The 17,016-nt window shown below is 37.5% G+C and overlaps 2 protein-coding genes and 1 long non-coding RNA gene across 8 annotated transcripts; 1 reads left to right on the forward strand and 2 right to left on the reverse strand.

Moving 5' to 3' along the window:
- Positions 1 to 1,898: 1,898 nt before the first annotated feature.
- On the reverse strand, positions 1,899 to 3,565 carry LOC124174951. Its single transcript, XR_006869040.1, has 3 exons — positions 3,502 to 3,565; positions 3,091 to 3,234; positions 1,899 to 2,510 (listed from the first exon to the last, which is right to left on the reverse strand). It is a non-coding gene; the product is annotated as an uncharacterized LOC124174951 (long non-coding RNA).
- Positions 3,566 to 5,838: 2,273 nt separating this feature from the next.
- LOC124176414 (targeting protein for Xklp2 homolog) lies at positions 5,839 to 10,742 on the forward strand. The gene is made up of 2 exons (XM_046557682.1): positions 5,839 to 6,062; positions 6,672 to 10,742. Exon 2 carries the CDS (start codon positions 6,730 to 6,732, stop codon positions 9,193 to 9,195), a length of 2,466 nt encoding a protein of 821 aa, XP_046413638.1. The 5' UTR covers positions 5,839 to 6,062; positions 6,672 to 6,729; the 3' UTR covers positions 9,196 to 10,742.
- A 101-nt stretch (positions 10,743 to 10,843) lies between these two features.
- On the reverse strand, positions 10,844 to 16,870 carry LOC124176416 (leucine-rich repeat flightless-interacting protein 2). 6 transcript variants are annotated; one of them, XM_046557687.1, is made up of 9 exons: positions 16,492 to 16,870; positions 15,677 to 15,876; positions 13,715 to 13,841; positions 13,432 to 13,583; positions 12,778 to 13,041; positions 12,534 to 12,675; positions 12,300 to 12,425; positions 11,968 to 12,182; positions 10,844 to 11,528 (listed from the first exon to the last, which is right to left on the reverse strand). In XM_046557687.1, the coding sequence occupies exons 2-9, from the start codon at positions 15,758 to 15,760 to the stop codon at positions 11,418 to 11,420; spliced, it is 1,221 nt and encodes a 406-aa protein (XP_046413643.1). In that variant the 5' UTR covers positions 15,761 to 15,876; positions 16,492 to 16,870; the 3' UTR covers positions 10,844 to 11,417. The 6 variants fall into 6 exon arrangements, with proteins under 6 accessions (XP_046413643.1, XP_046413644.1, XP_046413645.1 ...); XM_046557688.1 differs by having other exon boundaries at positions 13,432 to 13,571; positions 16,492 to 16,869; XM_046557689.1 differs by lacking the exons at positions 15,677 to 15,876; positions 16,492 to 16,870 and adding exons at positions 11,823 to 11,869; positions 14,018 to 14,281.
- Between the last annotated feature and the right edge of the window lie 146 nt (positions 16,871 to 17,016).

A 17,016-nucleotide genomic window follows, 5' to 3' on the forward strand; every position in this document is an offset into this window, starting at 1 on the left:
GTTACAGCCAAAAAACGAAAACCTGAATTTTCGACATTTTTCAGCAGGTGCTTTTACCTTCGTCATTTCTCTGCTGTTGATCCCACGCTCTTTTCGCTGCGTTTTCTGAGTTCCTTGGGGTCCAATTGGTCGGGCAAGAGTCATACGAATCAATTCTGAGACGAAAAATTTTTTGGTAAAAAAAAAAGGAAGGTTAACCCCTTTGTATTTTTGGCGAAAATTTTCGCGATTTTGAAAAGTGCAGGAATCAATTCTTTCAGGCACTATTCCAACGTAATTTTGCGAGAAAAATCGATTGGGCACATACCCAATACGCTGCGATCAACGCATCGGAAGTTACAGCCAAAAAACGAAAACCTGAATTTTCGACATTTTTCAGCAGGTGCTTTTTCCTTCGTCATTTCTCTGCTGTTGATCCCACGCTCTTTTCGCTGCGTTTTCTGAGTTCCTTGGGGTCCAATTGGTCGGGCAAGAGTCATACGAATCAATTCTGAGACGAAAAATTTTTTGGTAAAAAAAAAAGGAAGGTTAACCCCTTTGTATTTTTGGCGAAAATTTTCGCGATTTTGAAAAGTGCAGGAATCAATTCTTTCACGCACTATTCCAACGTAATTTTGCGAGAAAAATCGATTGGGCACAGACCCAATACGCTGCGATCAACGCATCGGAAGTTACAGCCAAAAAACGAAAACCTGAATTTTCGACATTTTTCAGCAGGTGCTTTTTCCTTCGTCATTTTTCTGCTGTTGATCGCACGCTCTTTTCGCTGCGTTTTCTGAGTTCCTCGGGGTCCAATTGGTCGGGCAAGAGTCATACGAATCAATTCTGAGACGAAAAATTTTTTGGTAAAAAAAAAAGGAAGGTTAACCCCTTTGTATTTTTGGCGAAAATTTTCGCGATTTTGAAAAGTGCAGGAATCAATTCTTTCAGGCACTATTCCAACGTAATTTTGCGAGAAAAATCGATTGGGCACAGACCCAATACGCTGCGATCAACGCATCGGAAGTTACAGCCAAAAAACGAAAACCTGAATTTTCGACATTTTTCAGCAGGTGCTTTTTCCTTCGTCATTTCTCTGCTGTTGATCCCACGCTCTTTTCGCTGCGTTTTCTGAGTTCCTTGGGGTCCAATTGGTCGGGCAAGAGTCATACGAATCAATTCTGAGACGAAAAATTTTTTGGTAAAAAAAAAAGGAAGGTTAACCCCTTTGTATTTTTGGCGAAAATTTTCGCGATTTTGAAAAGTGCAGGAATCAATTCTTTCAGGCACTATTCCAACGTAATTTTGCGAGAAAAATCGATTGGGCACAGACCCAAGACGCTGCGATCAACGCATCGGAAGTTACAGCCAAAAAACGAAAACCTGAATTTTCGATATTTTTCAGCAGGTGCTTTTTCCTTCGTCATTTCTCTGCTGTTGATCCCACGCTCTTTTCGCTGCGTTTTCTGAGTTCCTTGGGGTCCAATTGGTCGGGCAAGAGTCATACGAATCAATTCTGAGACGAAAAATTTTTTGGTAAAAAATTCTCTTCTTGCTGCGTTTTCTGAGCTCCTGGGGGTCCAATTGTTTGGAAAGGGTCATACATCTCGAATCTGTGTCCACAATTTTTGGCTCCGAAAACGAAGAAAAAAGTACGGCTAACATCCGTTACGTGCAGTCGATGATCTGAAGGATCTCGTTCCACGTGAATTAAAAATCATATATATATATTCTTTTCCCGAGCGGTTAGAAATAGATTACCTTGGGCTTCGTTTGTATAAAGTGTCAACACACCTGCTGTGATGAAATTCTAGTTTTTTGGGTGACAGGATCTCGGTGGTATGGACAGGACGAATAGGTGGGAAACGTATTGTCCACAATGGTTTGTATTTTGTATTCTCAATTATATTTAGTACAGTATTGTAAATGACAAAGAGAGATTAAGAACGAGTAGTGTAATCAATTAAACTATTAAAATGTGATAGAGCGAATGACTAGTATGACTAAGTACTACGTTACGGTTTATAAAAAGCGGAGTCAAGGAGCGGGCCACCTTGGGTAGCGCGAGGGTGACTCCTAGGACGCACCACCGAGTTGCCGAGTTGTTCCGTCAGGAATTCCTGAGTCTCCACGTTGCCTTTTCTGGGTGATGGAAGGTCCTTTCCAATGGCCGGTCCGATCGATGGGGCGCACCACTCACTCATCTCCAGGCTGAGATCTCAATGATCTCACACTCCTCAATTACGACTGACCTGATGGTGTCGATTGATTTACCGATTACAGCTCGATTTCGTCGGTGGTGGGGCGTTATTCTGCAGAGTAGCCATCGCGCCACCTTCCGGTGTCGGTGCACTCATCTGGTTGTGTGCGGGGCAGCGATTCTCGAAGGAATGCGCTGAGCAAGCAGCTTGACGCCTAGCGCGTGTCGCGAAAGTCAAAAGGGCCTTTCGTAACACCCCTTTCTATTCAACCTTCCGATTGGCTCCAGACAACTGCAAATAGCGATTTTCCCACTTCAAACCTGCGGGTTCCTGGGAACATTAATAAATATCGAATATTAACAAATATTTTCAGTATAAGAACACGTCAAAATCTTTGTGTGAGGATTAATATAATATTTTCATCGACACATTGTAGCAAGAAGCTTCTGAGAAAATTATAATAAATTATTGGAATTTTATTAGCGCATTGATAGCCACTGAAATTGGGGCTCCGCGAAAAATGAATGGAAATAATTTAGAGAAAAAAGTTCAGTCGAAAATTCCGGTCAGGTAAAGAGAAATTTTAATTGTCGGGAAAACGCAACATGTTTAACGTTTTCGACGTTTCGGCCGGGCCCTGCCGACCATCCTCAAGAAATTTCGACGACCTGTTCCTGCTTAGATGTTCTTAGTTCAGCATTTTGGACAGAAGTGACCGTTGTGTTTTCCCAACAATTAAAATTTCTCTTTACCTGACCGCAATTTTCGACTAAACTTTTTTCTTCAATCAACCTCCTGGTCACGAATACTTCACAAAGGAAATAATTTATTGTAATGTGACAAGTTAGAAAAATTGAAGATAAGATATAAGAACAATTGCCATTAAATATTATAAAAATGTTAGACTCACCGTGCACAAATCCTCGGTCTCCTCGTCCACCTCCTCGTCGACCTCGATCACCTGCAACCACCCGTAACCACAGCCAACCACCTCCAACCACCGCCAACTACCTCCAACGACCACCGCTAACCACCTCGGGTTATACTCCGAATCCTAATAAATATTTCCAGTAAAAATTAGAACACACCAACAAAATTGTGTAAGGATTAATTTAATTTTTTTATTGACACATTTTACCAAGAAGATTATGAGAAAATTATAAAGAATTATAGAAATTTTATCAGCGCATTAATAGCTACTGATTGGGGCTTCCGCGAAAAATGAATTGATATAATTTATTGTAAACATGATAAGCTTCAAAGATTTTAGGTAAAATATGATTGCAATTGCCATTAAATATTATAAAAATGTTGTACTCACTGTGCACAAATCCTCGGTCTCCTCGGCCTCCTCCTCGTCCACCTCGATCACCCGCAACCACCCCTAACCGCCTCCAACCACCGCCAACCATCTCCAACGACCACCGCTAACCACCTCGGGTTATACCTCGAATACTAATAAATATTTTTAGTATTAGAACACATCAAGAATATTGTGTAAGGATTAATATAATATTTTATTGACACGTTTTACCAAGCGGATAACGAGAAAATACGAGAAGTCAAGTTTTACCAGGTAGTGAACCTTCAGTGCATAAACTACGGAGCGCTTGTCCTGGAAATCGAGTTCCAGCAAGTAGCGTACCTGTTCCACAGGAACCACGAAGCGCTTGTCCTGGAACTCGAGTTTCACCAGAAAGCGGACCTGGCGCGCAGAAACTACGCAGCGCTTGGTCAAAGGTCACCAGCTCTGGAATCTGGATAGCCAGAACTACAGAGCGCTTATCCTGGATGTCAAAATTCACCAGGTGGAGGACCTGGACCATCAGAACTACGTAAAAATAGTCCTGAAGTTCAAAAGCTACCAGGTCAGGGAACTGGACAGTCAGATCTACGGAGCGCTTGTGCTGGAAGTCGAGTTTCACCAGGTAGCAGACCTGGAGCATAGAAACCACGGAGCGCTTGTCCTGGAACTCGAGTTGGACCATGAAGCGGACCCGGAGTGCGGGACCCACGGAAGTAGAGAACTCGGTACTCGAAATCTGCGGAGCGCGATTCTCATTCGTCTTCACTACTGCACGGTTGTTCCCAGACTGAGGAATTCGGCGAGCTGATTTTCGTGTACATAGATCGATGACGTCAGGAGAAAAAAAATTTTGGGTGACGTCACTTATTGAACATTCGAAGATCCGCACATCGAAACTTTGGTTTCGAACTTTAATACTATGTATGATGTATGATGATGTATGATGATATGATATGATATGATGTATAATGAGTTTAGTTTTTCAGTCAAGACATACCTACGCACTTTATCTTTTCGGCCGAATCCAGACTCAAGCGACTAGGCCCTTCGATGGTCAGCCGTTGACTAAAGATATATTCTTCATTTCGGGTCAGCTAATAACGCTGCCGTTCTGCGACAGTTAGACGATAAAAATCTTTGGTCCTACCTTTCAAATGTGTGTTGAAATACATTCGAAGTTTTAAGAAGCTTCGTTGCATCTCTCCCCATAAAAAAAAAAAAAAAATCGACGACAATCACCCTTTTACGTCTTTAAATCACGACATTGCGTTAAATACTGTCTCATATACGGAGCATCCCATTCCATCTCAATCAAACTTAGCGCATCCGTGATGTATTACAGTTACTTCGAATTTTTTTCCATTTGAACACCTTTCGAAAAATAATTCTGTCTCTCTACCCAACGTAGATACTTCACTTGCGACTAGCTAAAACAGCGTTTCGATTCCATGCCTACGAAAATTCAAGATCGAGAGAGCAAATGAAAAGTTGTTGGAATAATTATGAATAATAATATTATAGAATACATGGTAGAGCAGGGGGACGAAGAGGACGAAGGTGTTCGGAGGTGGTCGGAGGTGGTTGAAGGTGTTCGGAAATGGTAGGAGGTGGTAGGCTCTGGTAGGAGGCGGTAGGGGGTCGTAGAAGGTGGTCGGAGGTGGTCGGAGAAGGTAGAAGGGTGTAGGAAGTGTTTGGAGGCGTTTGGAAGATATTGGCGGTGGTTAAGGAGGACGCGGACGACTCGGACTTCGAGGGGTGCGGGGGAGGAGGAGGTTGACGGCGGTTGGCGGTGCTCGGAGGTTGTTGCGGCAGTTGGCGGTGGACGTGGTTAGGCGTCTTCTCACGGAGATGATCGAGCTGATCGACATTTCTAACTGAGTCGCAGTTGACAAGTAGTCTTACGTACTCACTTTGTACCGACTCAATCTCAAGCTTCCATATCGACACTACTTAGGCTACGAATGCCGGTGCGAGCCCGTTAGGTGGAGTCGATTGAGCAGAAACCTCCTACGCCCCCAGGCCCACCTGGGCCCGCTTGTCCGCCGAAACCTGGTCACAAAAATTGACCCAGGGGTATCCATCTTTATGTTCTTCAGTCAACGGCTTAAACGAATCGTTGAATTAACTCCAATTTTCTAGTCGACGCTCAAATCTACAAAGATAAAATATGATAGGCCATGAAAATTCTTCACATGTTGGGCACGTCTTGTTTACTATTAACCGAATATTATTATATTTCAGAACGCATAGTTCCGTGATATTTTTACTTTTTGTATCACTGAAGTTGTAACTAGATACTTCTGCAGCGTTAGATTGGTAGTGTTGCGAGATTGGCTGGGAGGGGCGACCATTTAGATTTCAGCCAATTACAAGAGCTGGAAAAAGTTTTCAAACAAGTGGCGTCCGTAGCCGTTGAAATTCTTCGAGATCTGCTGGTCGTATGTATGGTTCATATAAAGAGAGCATTCGTAGTATCGCTATCCGTCAAAAGTTAGTTTTGATCGTTGTGATTGGAAACTTCACATCATTCAAGCTTTGATCATCAGAGAAACAGGCAAAATATTGAGACAGAAGAAGTGAGTATCGCTAATTTAGGTATTTCCATTTATAATGTACTCGATGTGTGAACCTTTTCCACTTATTCTGGCACTGGTGTAATGATCGGGGTTCGTATTTCGAGGTCTTTAAAATTATATTTATAAACGTATAACTTTATCATTGAGGTCAAAATCATGATGAAGAACACTTTGTAGTATTTTAAATACCGAATCAGATTTTGTAATCAGCTACGTTTCATCTCATCGCGATAATCATGCTATTTACATAAACACGATTTGACTTCTCTGACTCTTCGCATTGTGTTACAATTTATTTGGAACACGACTAGAATTTACTGAGCATAGTTTTTTGCCAAGTCTCTAATTTAGTTCACTTTGACAAATGCCATTCAGTAAATATGATAAAGTTTAGCCATCTTCCAGATAAAATTTATCCTCCAAATAAACTACTTATTTGCTAATAAAATACCGAATGAAACACTTAACCGAAGGGGAAATTTTACTTCGAGGCACAACAACCAACCCTGAGTACAAAAGCCAGATATTCATAAAGATTTCATGGAAATTGTGTTATAAATGCGTTTAATTACAAAATTGAAAAGGAGTAAAAAATTATTTTGGTTTTAGGAATCATCAATCTCTGTGGAAGATTTATTTCAAAGATTGCTTTGAAGAGAAGCATTCTATGGACGGCGTGTGGCATCTAAATGCTCCGCAGTGGACGGACTTTGCATCCAGTCCACAACCACTGGACGATGGTTATTTTGACCTGGAGCATGAGGAGCTAGAGCCTCAGCCAGTGGTAAAACAGTTCTCATGCACAGCTCCTAGTGCTCAACTGGAAGAGACAAAAGGAGATACAAAAGCTATAAACCGTATGTTGAAGGTTCCAGAATCAAATGACTCTTTGATACAAGACATAGAAGTAGCAAAGTTGACTCCTGTTAAAGTTGTACCCAAGTTGAGAAGTAAAAAAAATGCAACAATCAAAGAAACTACATATGATAATGTATTGACTGAAGCTATGGCCAGCCTTCAACTTTCGGCTAGAAAGAATGCAAGAAGGTCTCATAGCATTAGAAGTACACCATCAAAATTGACATCAACACCAATGACCACAGAATTGAAACCTCTGATCAAGTATAAAGCTATTCGTTCGACTCCAAGCAATCCGATTCCTGCGTGGATTAGAAGAGTACAACCATCCGAGAAGTTGAGAAAATGTGAGAAAAATATTGCAGTACCAACCATTGAACCATGTCCAACAATCGAGCATGTAAAAACACTGGATAATCTATCCGTGCAGGATTCACAGCAGACAGAAAATGCCATAATTGATAACAATGTTTTAGTTGTGCAATCTGAAAAAAAGCCAGCTGATATAGATGATCCCTTAAATATGAAACATATTCCTGCGGACAGCAAGCCGAAAGCTACTGAAGAGGTGTCAAATACTGCTGAAGAGCCAAAAGATTTTGCAGATTTTCCTATAAATGATAAACTAAAAGTAATCAAAGATCCTGCTATTGGTGACAAGAAAAATGCTATTAAATTACTTCCTACTGAATTTGAGTCTCAAGCTGCCAACAACTTGCTGGTCAATGATGCCACTCTTGAAAATGCTCTGCCTGTTCCAGGTTGTAGTAAACGTGCTTCTAATATCTCGCAGCAATCTTGTTTCTCAAACAAGGGGCATCCGGCAAGATTTTCTACATGTCAACTTCGTAGGCAAAGTTTGATAAAATACAGAAGGAGGTCTAATAAATATGTGAGCATGGCTGAGGCAATATCCAAATTTCAAACTGGGACACCAAAAAGATTCAGATCAATAAGTTCAAAGAATGCAAAACTTGGACCTGTGCAGAAGGTACGACAGGTTAGTGTGTCTGCAACAGTACCAATTTCACCTGCTCTACGATGTAAATCAAGAACAAGACCTACAACCATCTTGAGTCACGAGGAACGTGAGCAGCAGGAGTTACAAGAGCTGCGAAAATATTCTGCTCGTGGAAATATGGCTAGAGCTAATTCTCTAAAAAGTCTGGCACAAAATCCTGCACCTAAAACTGTTATTAGGAATAGATCGGTGAGTTCTGCTCACCCTCCTGCTTCAACATCAACAAAAATATGTAAGTCAAACATGGAGGATAAAGTAAATCGAGAGGCAGTAAGAATAAAAGTAACTGTACCTACAGTTGTTTCTACCAAGGAAGGAGTAGCAGTTCAAGATGCTGAGATCTCGAACTTTGGAGTGCCAGATATAACAAGTGCTAAATCAACTACAACCAAGGTGATGCCATTCAGTTTTGAAATGCGAAACAAAGAGCTCCAAAAGAAAAAAGAAAAAAAGATTAAAGAACTGATGAATGAGGAACAGAATAAAACAAAAGGAACCTTTCATGCGCGGCCTGTTCCCATTTTCAAGAAGCCTATGCTCGCTGTTCCTAAAGAAACGAATACTGCTAAGCATAGTACTAAACCTTGTCCCTTCAGTTTTGAAAACAGAGATAAGAACTTGCTGAAAAAAAAGGAAAACTACATAAAGACTATTTTGGAAGAAGACAAGAAAGCTAGAATCTTTCAGGCCAAGCCAATTCCAGAATTTAAACCTGTTTTGGTGCGTGGAATATCAAAAGAGAATATAAGTTCAGGGAATAAAGCTTCAAACTCTGCTCCTTCACTTCCTCAAAAAACTCGCATTTCCACACTACCAATCTCAAAAACTGGTTCAAGAAATTGTTTGCTTACTAAGAACAATTGTTCCAATCAAGAAAATCAAAATCCATCTGTGAATTCTAATGCCCAATCTTCACAGAACTATAAATCGAAGGAAGATAAGAGCAAATATGAGCCAAAGCCTATAAAAGTATTATCTGATCACGAGTTTCAATTAAACACCGACAAAAGGGCAAAAGAGCGGAAAGAGTTTGATGAAAGGATCAAGCAAAAAGAACAGGAAATAGAAAAGCTAAAGAAAGAAGCGGAAGCGGAAAAACTAAAACGAACTGAGAGTGAAATAGCAGAACTCAGAAAAATGGCTGAGATTCAAGCAAGACCAATGCCAATTTATAAACCTCCAGTTGTCATTCGTTCCGAGAAACCACTCACCGAACCTCAAAGCCCTGGCTGGGCTTCAAAACCAAAGCGTTAACAGAGATGACTAATTTCGATTATTACGAATGATGGTATGAATAAACTAGTTTCGAAACGTGATTGCTGTATTAAATATTATTAATTTCCAAACTATTGTATCATTTGACATTATTGATGATTGTTATCTTTCAAGATTAGAATAAGCATATTATTGGATGATGCAAACTAACAAGTGATATCGATTCTGAGCATAAAAATATATTCAAAGGAATGATAAAAATGTTGTCTTTAAAACCACATAAATAATTATTTTCTTCTTAAAACTCAACTTTACCTTTATGAAATTGCACTTTCCACAGTACTGTGAACTATGTCTCATAGACTTTCGAAAATACGTAGAGAGCATGTAGGGTGTAAGTAAGTCGGCTTGTACATCTTGTGTTGCCTTACGTTACCTGGATTCTTGTCTTTAAAATACCCTCAAGACAACACAGAATGTTTTTCTTTGTCATGATTGGTGTGAGGATGTTTAAACATAGTGTGAAATTTAGATATATCTGGAAATAGATTTGCATAGAGTTAAAAATGAGTGAAAATCAGTAATCTGTGAAATAAGACACCTCAAAATTTGTCTAAATATTAATGTTGGATTTATGTATATCCAAATAGCACTCTTTTAGTTGAGATATAGAATCACATGACATCCTGCGGATAACTTCAATTTGTGAATAGATATAAAAAATATTGCAAACAAAAATATATTATCAAACTGTATTATAGCAATAATTACGCTTACTTTTTGTTTCAATTCGGACGTTATCAACGGAGCAGCTTATTATAACTAATGCCTATTAAAACACATCAAGATTAACTTTCTTCCGGTACAATAACATTGATTTTTGATAATAGATTTTTATAATGTAAGTATACGATAACCCTGAAGATTCACGAGTATTCACACACTATACTTCCTATCTTTTTGCATTATGTTGTAAAACTATCACCTAGAAAAGATTTTTTGCAGTTAAAGCATAATAGCAATCTTGTCAAGATAGCCTGATATCGTATTGTTCATCCTGTGCTAGTTTTGCTTAGTTGTGCAGTACTCGCTTTGTGTAATAAGTTTTAATATAGGATTTCTTGTAGCACGACCTTACAATCATTTCAAATAAAACTTCATCAGTGAAAACAATCTGACATTGATAAATATTTTCTTTGACTTGAATTCATTTTTAAACCAACAATTAGAGACAAGTTTCTGTAATATATACGTGAATAATTTTCATAATTATAAGTTGCCGTATAAATGCGAATAATTTTGTTACCGACTTATAGTTTAATACTTGTGGCAAGAAAAACTACGATCGGTATTTTTAACAACTTGCATATTCTATTTTATTACCCAGACTCTTGCACAAAACCTTCATTTATGGGGGTTGTATATCTTGGAAGTATATTTTCTGTGAGATTTTCAAAATTTTATGCAGTTAATTCTAAGAGTGGATTTTCAATTGACGGAAAAGAATGATGGGTGAAGCTGGCATTACATGTAACAAACACTGTAATATAGATTAATCACTGTTGAATAAATAGTTTGATACTTCATTCTGAATTTGCCCCATATTTAAGACATAAAGCCATCTACATTTGTTCTTCGATGTAATACCACCTTGAGAAAGAGGTAGTTAAAAAAACAAAACCACTAATAATCGTTAAAATACGATGTCTTATATAAGTTAATAATTACAAAATATTAAATTAAACAATTCTTGTGTTTATATTAGCAGGAGCGTAGTATGGCATTCGCAAGGTTGGTGCAGATAACAAGTACCAAACAGCCAACCTTTGTTAGGGGAAAATAAAGCGTGATACTTTCATGAACCAGACCTGAATATTAATCAAATATGGCCATTGATTAAGATAAATTAGAGACAGATTCCAATGACTAATAGCCTTGGTAGTATTTCTTCTAAGTAGAATCGTCTTGTAATCATATTGCTTTAAAGCATTTAAAAATTGATTCTTTTTTCCCTTGTTCCAATCAAAGTCGAATCGTTCTGTAATCATATTGCTTTGGAGCATTTAAAAATTGATTCTTTTTTCCCTTTCTCCGATCAATCTGTTAAATATTTAGGCAATGTTAATTTTTATCATGACTCAGAAGACATCTTTTTTCATGTCTGAGAATTCAACGACATATGTTCTATGGAGAATAGATATATAATAATTGAACCCAAACTAACGGTAACATTAACGTGCGGGTCCAAGCACATTTTCTTATCAAAGTTCTTTCAGAAGTGCAGATTTGGCGTTCTTAAGTTTATCTAGCCTACGTTGTAAATGAGAATTTGCGGTTTCAAGCTCCTCTACTCGGCCCTGTGATTCTCGTACCTAGAACAAATATTGTTTAGACATTATTCACTCCTCGTAATTAATTTTCCAGTCCATCAATGCAATTGGCCCGATAGAATTCATTATTCAACATGAAGAGGAAAAGGTGTTGGAATCCGAGGTAACATTATATTCAAATTAGGTGCCATTATTCGCTTCAAAATTAGTGGTTCGAAATCGAACTTCAGGTTTGGGTTTCAACTTTCACGTAAAAAACAAGTTGAAAAAAAAATTAAAGTAGTAGGTTATAAGGAATGGTGATGAAATAAAAGGGAACAGCTGGGACGCGCTCACCCATTTCTTTACTGGCAGTGACATTCGTCAAAATAATCAGATATCATCTGTAAAATGAAATGGCGTGTTTCAAAGCATTGCAGGAAGAAGTTAAAGCATTCTACTGACAGCTGGATATTTTAGTAATATTATATCACTTGATTACCTCTCGTTGTAGCTTTCGCTTTTCAACCTTTAATTCATCTTCTGCCTTTTCGGAAGCTTCTGCTGCAGATTTATATCGAATAACTTGACTCTCTAGCCTGGCGACTGTCGCTTGCAGTGTGGACATATCCTGTTCGGCTTTTTGCAGTTTGAATTTGTAATCTGATAAGTGCTTGTTTGCCTCTCGTTGAATGTCTTCAGAGTCTGATAAGTTTCCTAATTAACGGAACCAGGGCAAAATTAATTCATTGAATATTTCTCGAAATATGTTTTATCTGGCGTACCACTACACAATCGAATTTGTTTCAAGATTAATAATTCATGGAATCTTACCCAACATCGAACCTGGTAACCTCTCTGATCGAACACGATTCTTTGCATCTTCCAATTCCAGCCTTAAATGTCGAATTTCATCTTGCAATTCTTTCTTCTCAGATGCAAATCTTCTCAGTCGGACATCTGGTAAATTGAGAAAAGCATTGCAAATTGAATTTCAGCGAGTCCAACATGATAGATATTTATTACACCAACACAAACAAAAAACTTGTATGTATCACTATTTCATACCCAGTGATCCTTCTCCAGCATTTTGCAACAAATCCGCACTCTCTGTACTGACTAGTACTCTTTTTCTTGGATGTGGACCATTTTCTGGTATGTCAGCATCACTCTCCTCCCCCTCGTCTTCTACTATAACAAGACCATTTTCCTAGAACATGAAACATCCTATAAATTCTGTTCGGTTTTTTTTTTTTTGATGAGTCAAGAATTTGGTTTGATTATGAGATTGTCAAAATAATAGGATCCATACCTGGATAAGTGTGTCTCGTTCCAGTAGTTGCACCCTGCAAACATCCAAATCTTCTTTCAGGCGTTGACTTATACGCTTCAATTGTTCAGCTTCTCGATTTTTTTCTCTTAGCTCTCGGCGCAATTGAGCAGTTGTCTCCTCTAATTCTTCAAGTTTGTCTTTCAATAAATCTACTTGATATGAATAAGTTGACTTCTCATTATCCAATTGTGCATTAGTTATCATAGCTTTGCGGAATTTTTCCTCGAATTCCTTAAGTTCTAACTGAAATAAGTTTAAGGATTTAAGTACTTTGCAAATCTCAGCAGTTTTGTTTCAAAGCATATCTTGACCTTGGAAGGCATTTAAGAAATTCAGCAACCATTGTAAACCGACTAAAGTTTTAATGATATAATGCGTTTTTGAAGACTCGATTCATGACATATAAATGGCTGAAAAATTTATAATACTATTCCAACTGCCGTGTAAAGAATATTACGCATAGATGGGAATTATTCATAATTATCAATGCCACATAATAATAAGTTAACTTTCCTATCATTAAAAAAAAATTCTACTGAATATTCAGTGGTTAACCGATGAATACCTTTCTGTTCGGATTCTTATATGAAAATTCGTAAAATTGTTTGAAATACGTCAAAATCGTATAATTACCCTAAGATCTCTACTAAGGCCGGCATCTTCCAAGGAATCTTCGGACGACCTTCGACTTGACTGAAAGTTATTGGAATTTGTGAGAAGGCGAGATGTTCTCACAGGATCTGGTGTCACCCTCATCATTCGGTTAGCATCAGCTGAAATTAGATCTTTAAAAATTACCTGTACTTTTTTCTTTCGACAAATTAAGTTTATTCATTAAAAATGCGTATGTTTATTATTATTCACAGTATGAAATTTTCTTTGGTAATCAAGAATGTAAAATATGGCACTTCCTTACCAGTACACATATCGTAGACTCTATCTGCGTTCTCCTCAGCTTCTTTTTGCTGTCTCTCCAATTCTCGCATTCGGATCTCTCTAGCCTCTGCTCTAGCTTGTCTCCGAGCTGCTAATCGAGCTTCTGCCTAAAAGATTGTGTGAAATAAATTCATGATATTAAAATATTTAATCGGATACAACTGTGTTACTATTCAGATTTAACAGCTTTCACTGAAAAAGATATAATGTAAATATTGTGTGCAGCGATTGGATGGTATTTGAAGTTATTTTGCTAATAATTTCCCTGCATAAATCAACATACTTCGTCAGCATCCTTGACTAGGTCTTCGATATCATACACATCATCAGAATCCTCAATCTCTTGTTGATGTTTAAAAAAAATGTTGACATCATTTTCAGTTCTTTTATCAAGTTCAGCAGGATCCATTTTTATTATAACACTACTTAGCACTCTTAAGATAATTAGCGTGAAATCTATGAGATAACAGTTCTCCGTAGGATTATGAGTCTTAATCTGTGATGCATTCCTCACAAATGTACAGCTAAAGTTTTTTAAACGTTTAGTTGGAGCAGTAAAATGCTGCTTCTTGTTACACAAATACCAAACATCTCTCTATTGTACTGTATTGTACTGTGAACACAGTTTATTCTGTTAATAATTGTGTATATTATAGAACCATATCTACAGCCTTCAATTTTCAAGGTTAAATAGATTATTGAATTTTACGATTTTAGGTAAGTACTCATAACACTTCAACATACAAATGTGGTACTAATATTCGATTACACCTGATTAAATATTTGAATTTTGTTTTTCGGCAGTTGAAACACCGCCTAATCTCACATGCTGAACGTTCAATCCTATAGTGCCAGAGCCTAACTCACAATCAGCTGAAGACCAATTGTTTTCTCTAACTGCTTGACATTTATCTGGGTCTGTATATTCATAAAATTTTTGTTATGAAAAGGTTAGTGTTTTAGTTTTTGCAGTTAAATGACTGAATTTTATAATTAAAATTGATCAACACTAAAAAAAATCTATTTCCCAAGATAGAAAATTTACCACTATCGGGTTAAACTTAGTTTGTAAAATTTCATAACTTTACAGAAAACAAAACATATAACTATTTTTAGATGCAACTAAATGGAATGTTAAATAAGCTCAGTACGTAAAGAAAAACGGTAAATGATTGTGTTTTATGTAAAGCACACCACTAACTGGACATTCTTGCCGAGCACTCAAGTTCCTCCCCACCAATACTATATTACATACTGAGTATCACTCTTATCTGAGTTACACACAACTCTGTTTCCCCTTCCGTAAACTTAAATTTGCACAACCACCTTGTATGATTCACTTTGTCAAGATAAAATTTTTCCTTTATGTAAACGAACAATATTACTACTTACTACTCAATGCACACATATATTTTTTGTATAACAGACAGCTTCTAATTCATTAATCAATAACATTGGGCATTGACAATTTAGTTATTGAATAAGTAATTGATTTCACGTTTTCAAACTTATGATGAAAAATAATTAATAAACAGCGAGTTGAGAATAAAATTTTCCAACTCTTTATCTTTGAATATGAAATTAATTTCAAGGTTTTTCGAGATATGGTAAAGGTAAATCTATCGCCAGTAATTCATGTAAGAATTTTTTCCGCCTTTTTCCTAATGGTGTTGATGTAGTTATTTATTCTTCATGGTCAATAATCTAAGAATACTGATACGTGTATGGTTTTGGAATTAGCTTATCCAGACGCAGATCTTGTTCCACTTGAAATTCTAGCCAGATTTGAATTTATTGCGAACCATCGATGAATACCAAGCAATTGCAAATTTATCAAGGTGACGTAGTTTCGTATTTGAAAAACAATTTCTTTGTAAAAGAAGGGAACCAAAAAACTGATAAACAAGCTTAGCATGAATGAGCATGAAAAATGATGCCGTACCTCTTTTGCAATTTGATCAAGAGCTTGATCCTCGGCCGAATGCCTCGTGGTAGTTCGTCTCCGTCCTGCCACCAGTGGCTCCATTCTTTAGTATCAATGTAGTTTATTTTTGTTTTGGTTTACAGCCGATGATAAACGTATACACTTTTCTTTTATACAGGTAGACACGTTCCGTCACCTCACAGGGGTACGCCACTACGCTAGGAACATACACAAAACACAATCTAAGCCTGGGAAAACTTATCCAGCATCAGCAAAACATTTATTATTACACATATAATAATTAATATATCGTTTGTATTTTTCAGGTTTAACTCCATTAAACTGCTCAATGAGAACTAAAAGAGAAAACAAGAATTACGTGTCGTAATCCTTTCTGAAATCATGTCAATAACAACATGAAAGGATAAAAAAAAAAAAGTATCAGAAAAACAATTTAAAGAACTGTTATAAGCGAGTCTCGCGACTTGTTAAAGTGAGTACGTATGTACGTATTTGCAAATTCATGACGTAGAAATTGAGGATTGGTGGGTGTAAGGAGGAAATATTTAGAAGCTGAAATTGAGACATGATAGTTGAAAAGGTGGGGTTTGTAATAACGTGGATCATTTGACAGTAATACGGAATTTTCGTTTAAATTTATAAAAGAAAAATATATACAGGAATAAGGTCTAAAACGATTAATAGGTTGCATTCCTTAGAGTCTCCCCACCCACACAGAACGGACAGGTATGCGTAACACGTCCACAAGCACTGTACATATAAAACAGTTTCAACGGATATAAATGGATTTCTATATAGTCCAATCAACTTACGAATGAGATATTATCCGTTCATCCGGCAGGCGGATGCATCGTTTTTTGTTTTTGTTTTGTTTGTTTTTTTTTTTTTTTTTTGTACCAAAAACTCTTGACGTAAAAATAAATCTGGAAACTATAAATACAATCAATGGAAGTTGGATGACTTCTTCTCGATGACCATCTGTAGCTTCCGAACGATATTCCAATTTCGTTTAGCGATATTAAACCAATTTTCAAACACCGGGGTACAACAAGGTACCGCAATATTCACTATCTATCATCTAGGTCCCTCGGTTGATGATATAACTATGCGTTAATCGGGGCGAAAATTTCAGATCAAAATACATTTTCCGAGTACGTACATTGCTGAGTACCCGCACACAGTACCGAAAAACACACCTCACTTACGCGACCGCCTCTCCCTCGGCCATCCTGCTGCTGACATCTGGACGATCTATCGCGCAACACAATTCGCCGATCCATTCCTTGACTCGAACCGTGAAGGATGTAAGATTTAAAATTCTCACTGCTGCCCTTCAT

This window comes from Neodiprion fabricii, chromosome 2, assembly GCF_021155785.1.
Source record: "Neodiprion fabricii isolate iyNeoFabr1 chromosome 2, iyNeoFabr1.1, whole genome shotgun sequence".
NCBI lineage: Eukaryota > Metazoa > Arthropoda > Insecta > Hymenoptera > Diprionidae > Neodiprion > Neodiprion fabricii.

Bases quoted from the DNA above. Each gene is read 5' to 3' on its own strand.
- LOC124176414 (XM_046557682.1), top strand. From the start codon at position 6,730: ATGGACGGCGTGTGGCATCTAAATGCTCCGCAGTGGACGGACTTTGCA.
- LOC124176416 (XM_046557684.1), bottom strand. From the start codon at position 14,143: ATGGATCCTGCTGAACTTGATAAAAGAACTGAAAATGATGTCAACATT. The intron at 13,042-13,431 runs GTAATTATACGA...AACTTATTTCAG, and splicing joins GCCTTAGTAGAGATCTTAGG to TTAGAACTTAAGGAATTCGA. The intron at 12,426-12,533 runs GTATGAAATAGT...TCAATTTACCAG, and splicing joins TGCTGGAGAAGGATCACTGG to ATGTCCGACTGAGAAGATTT.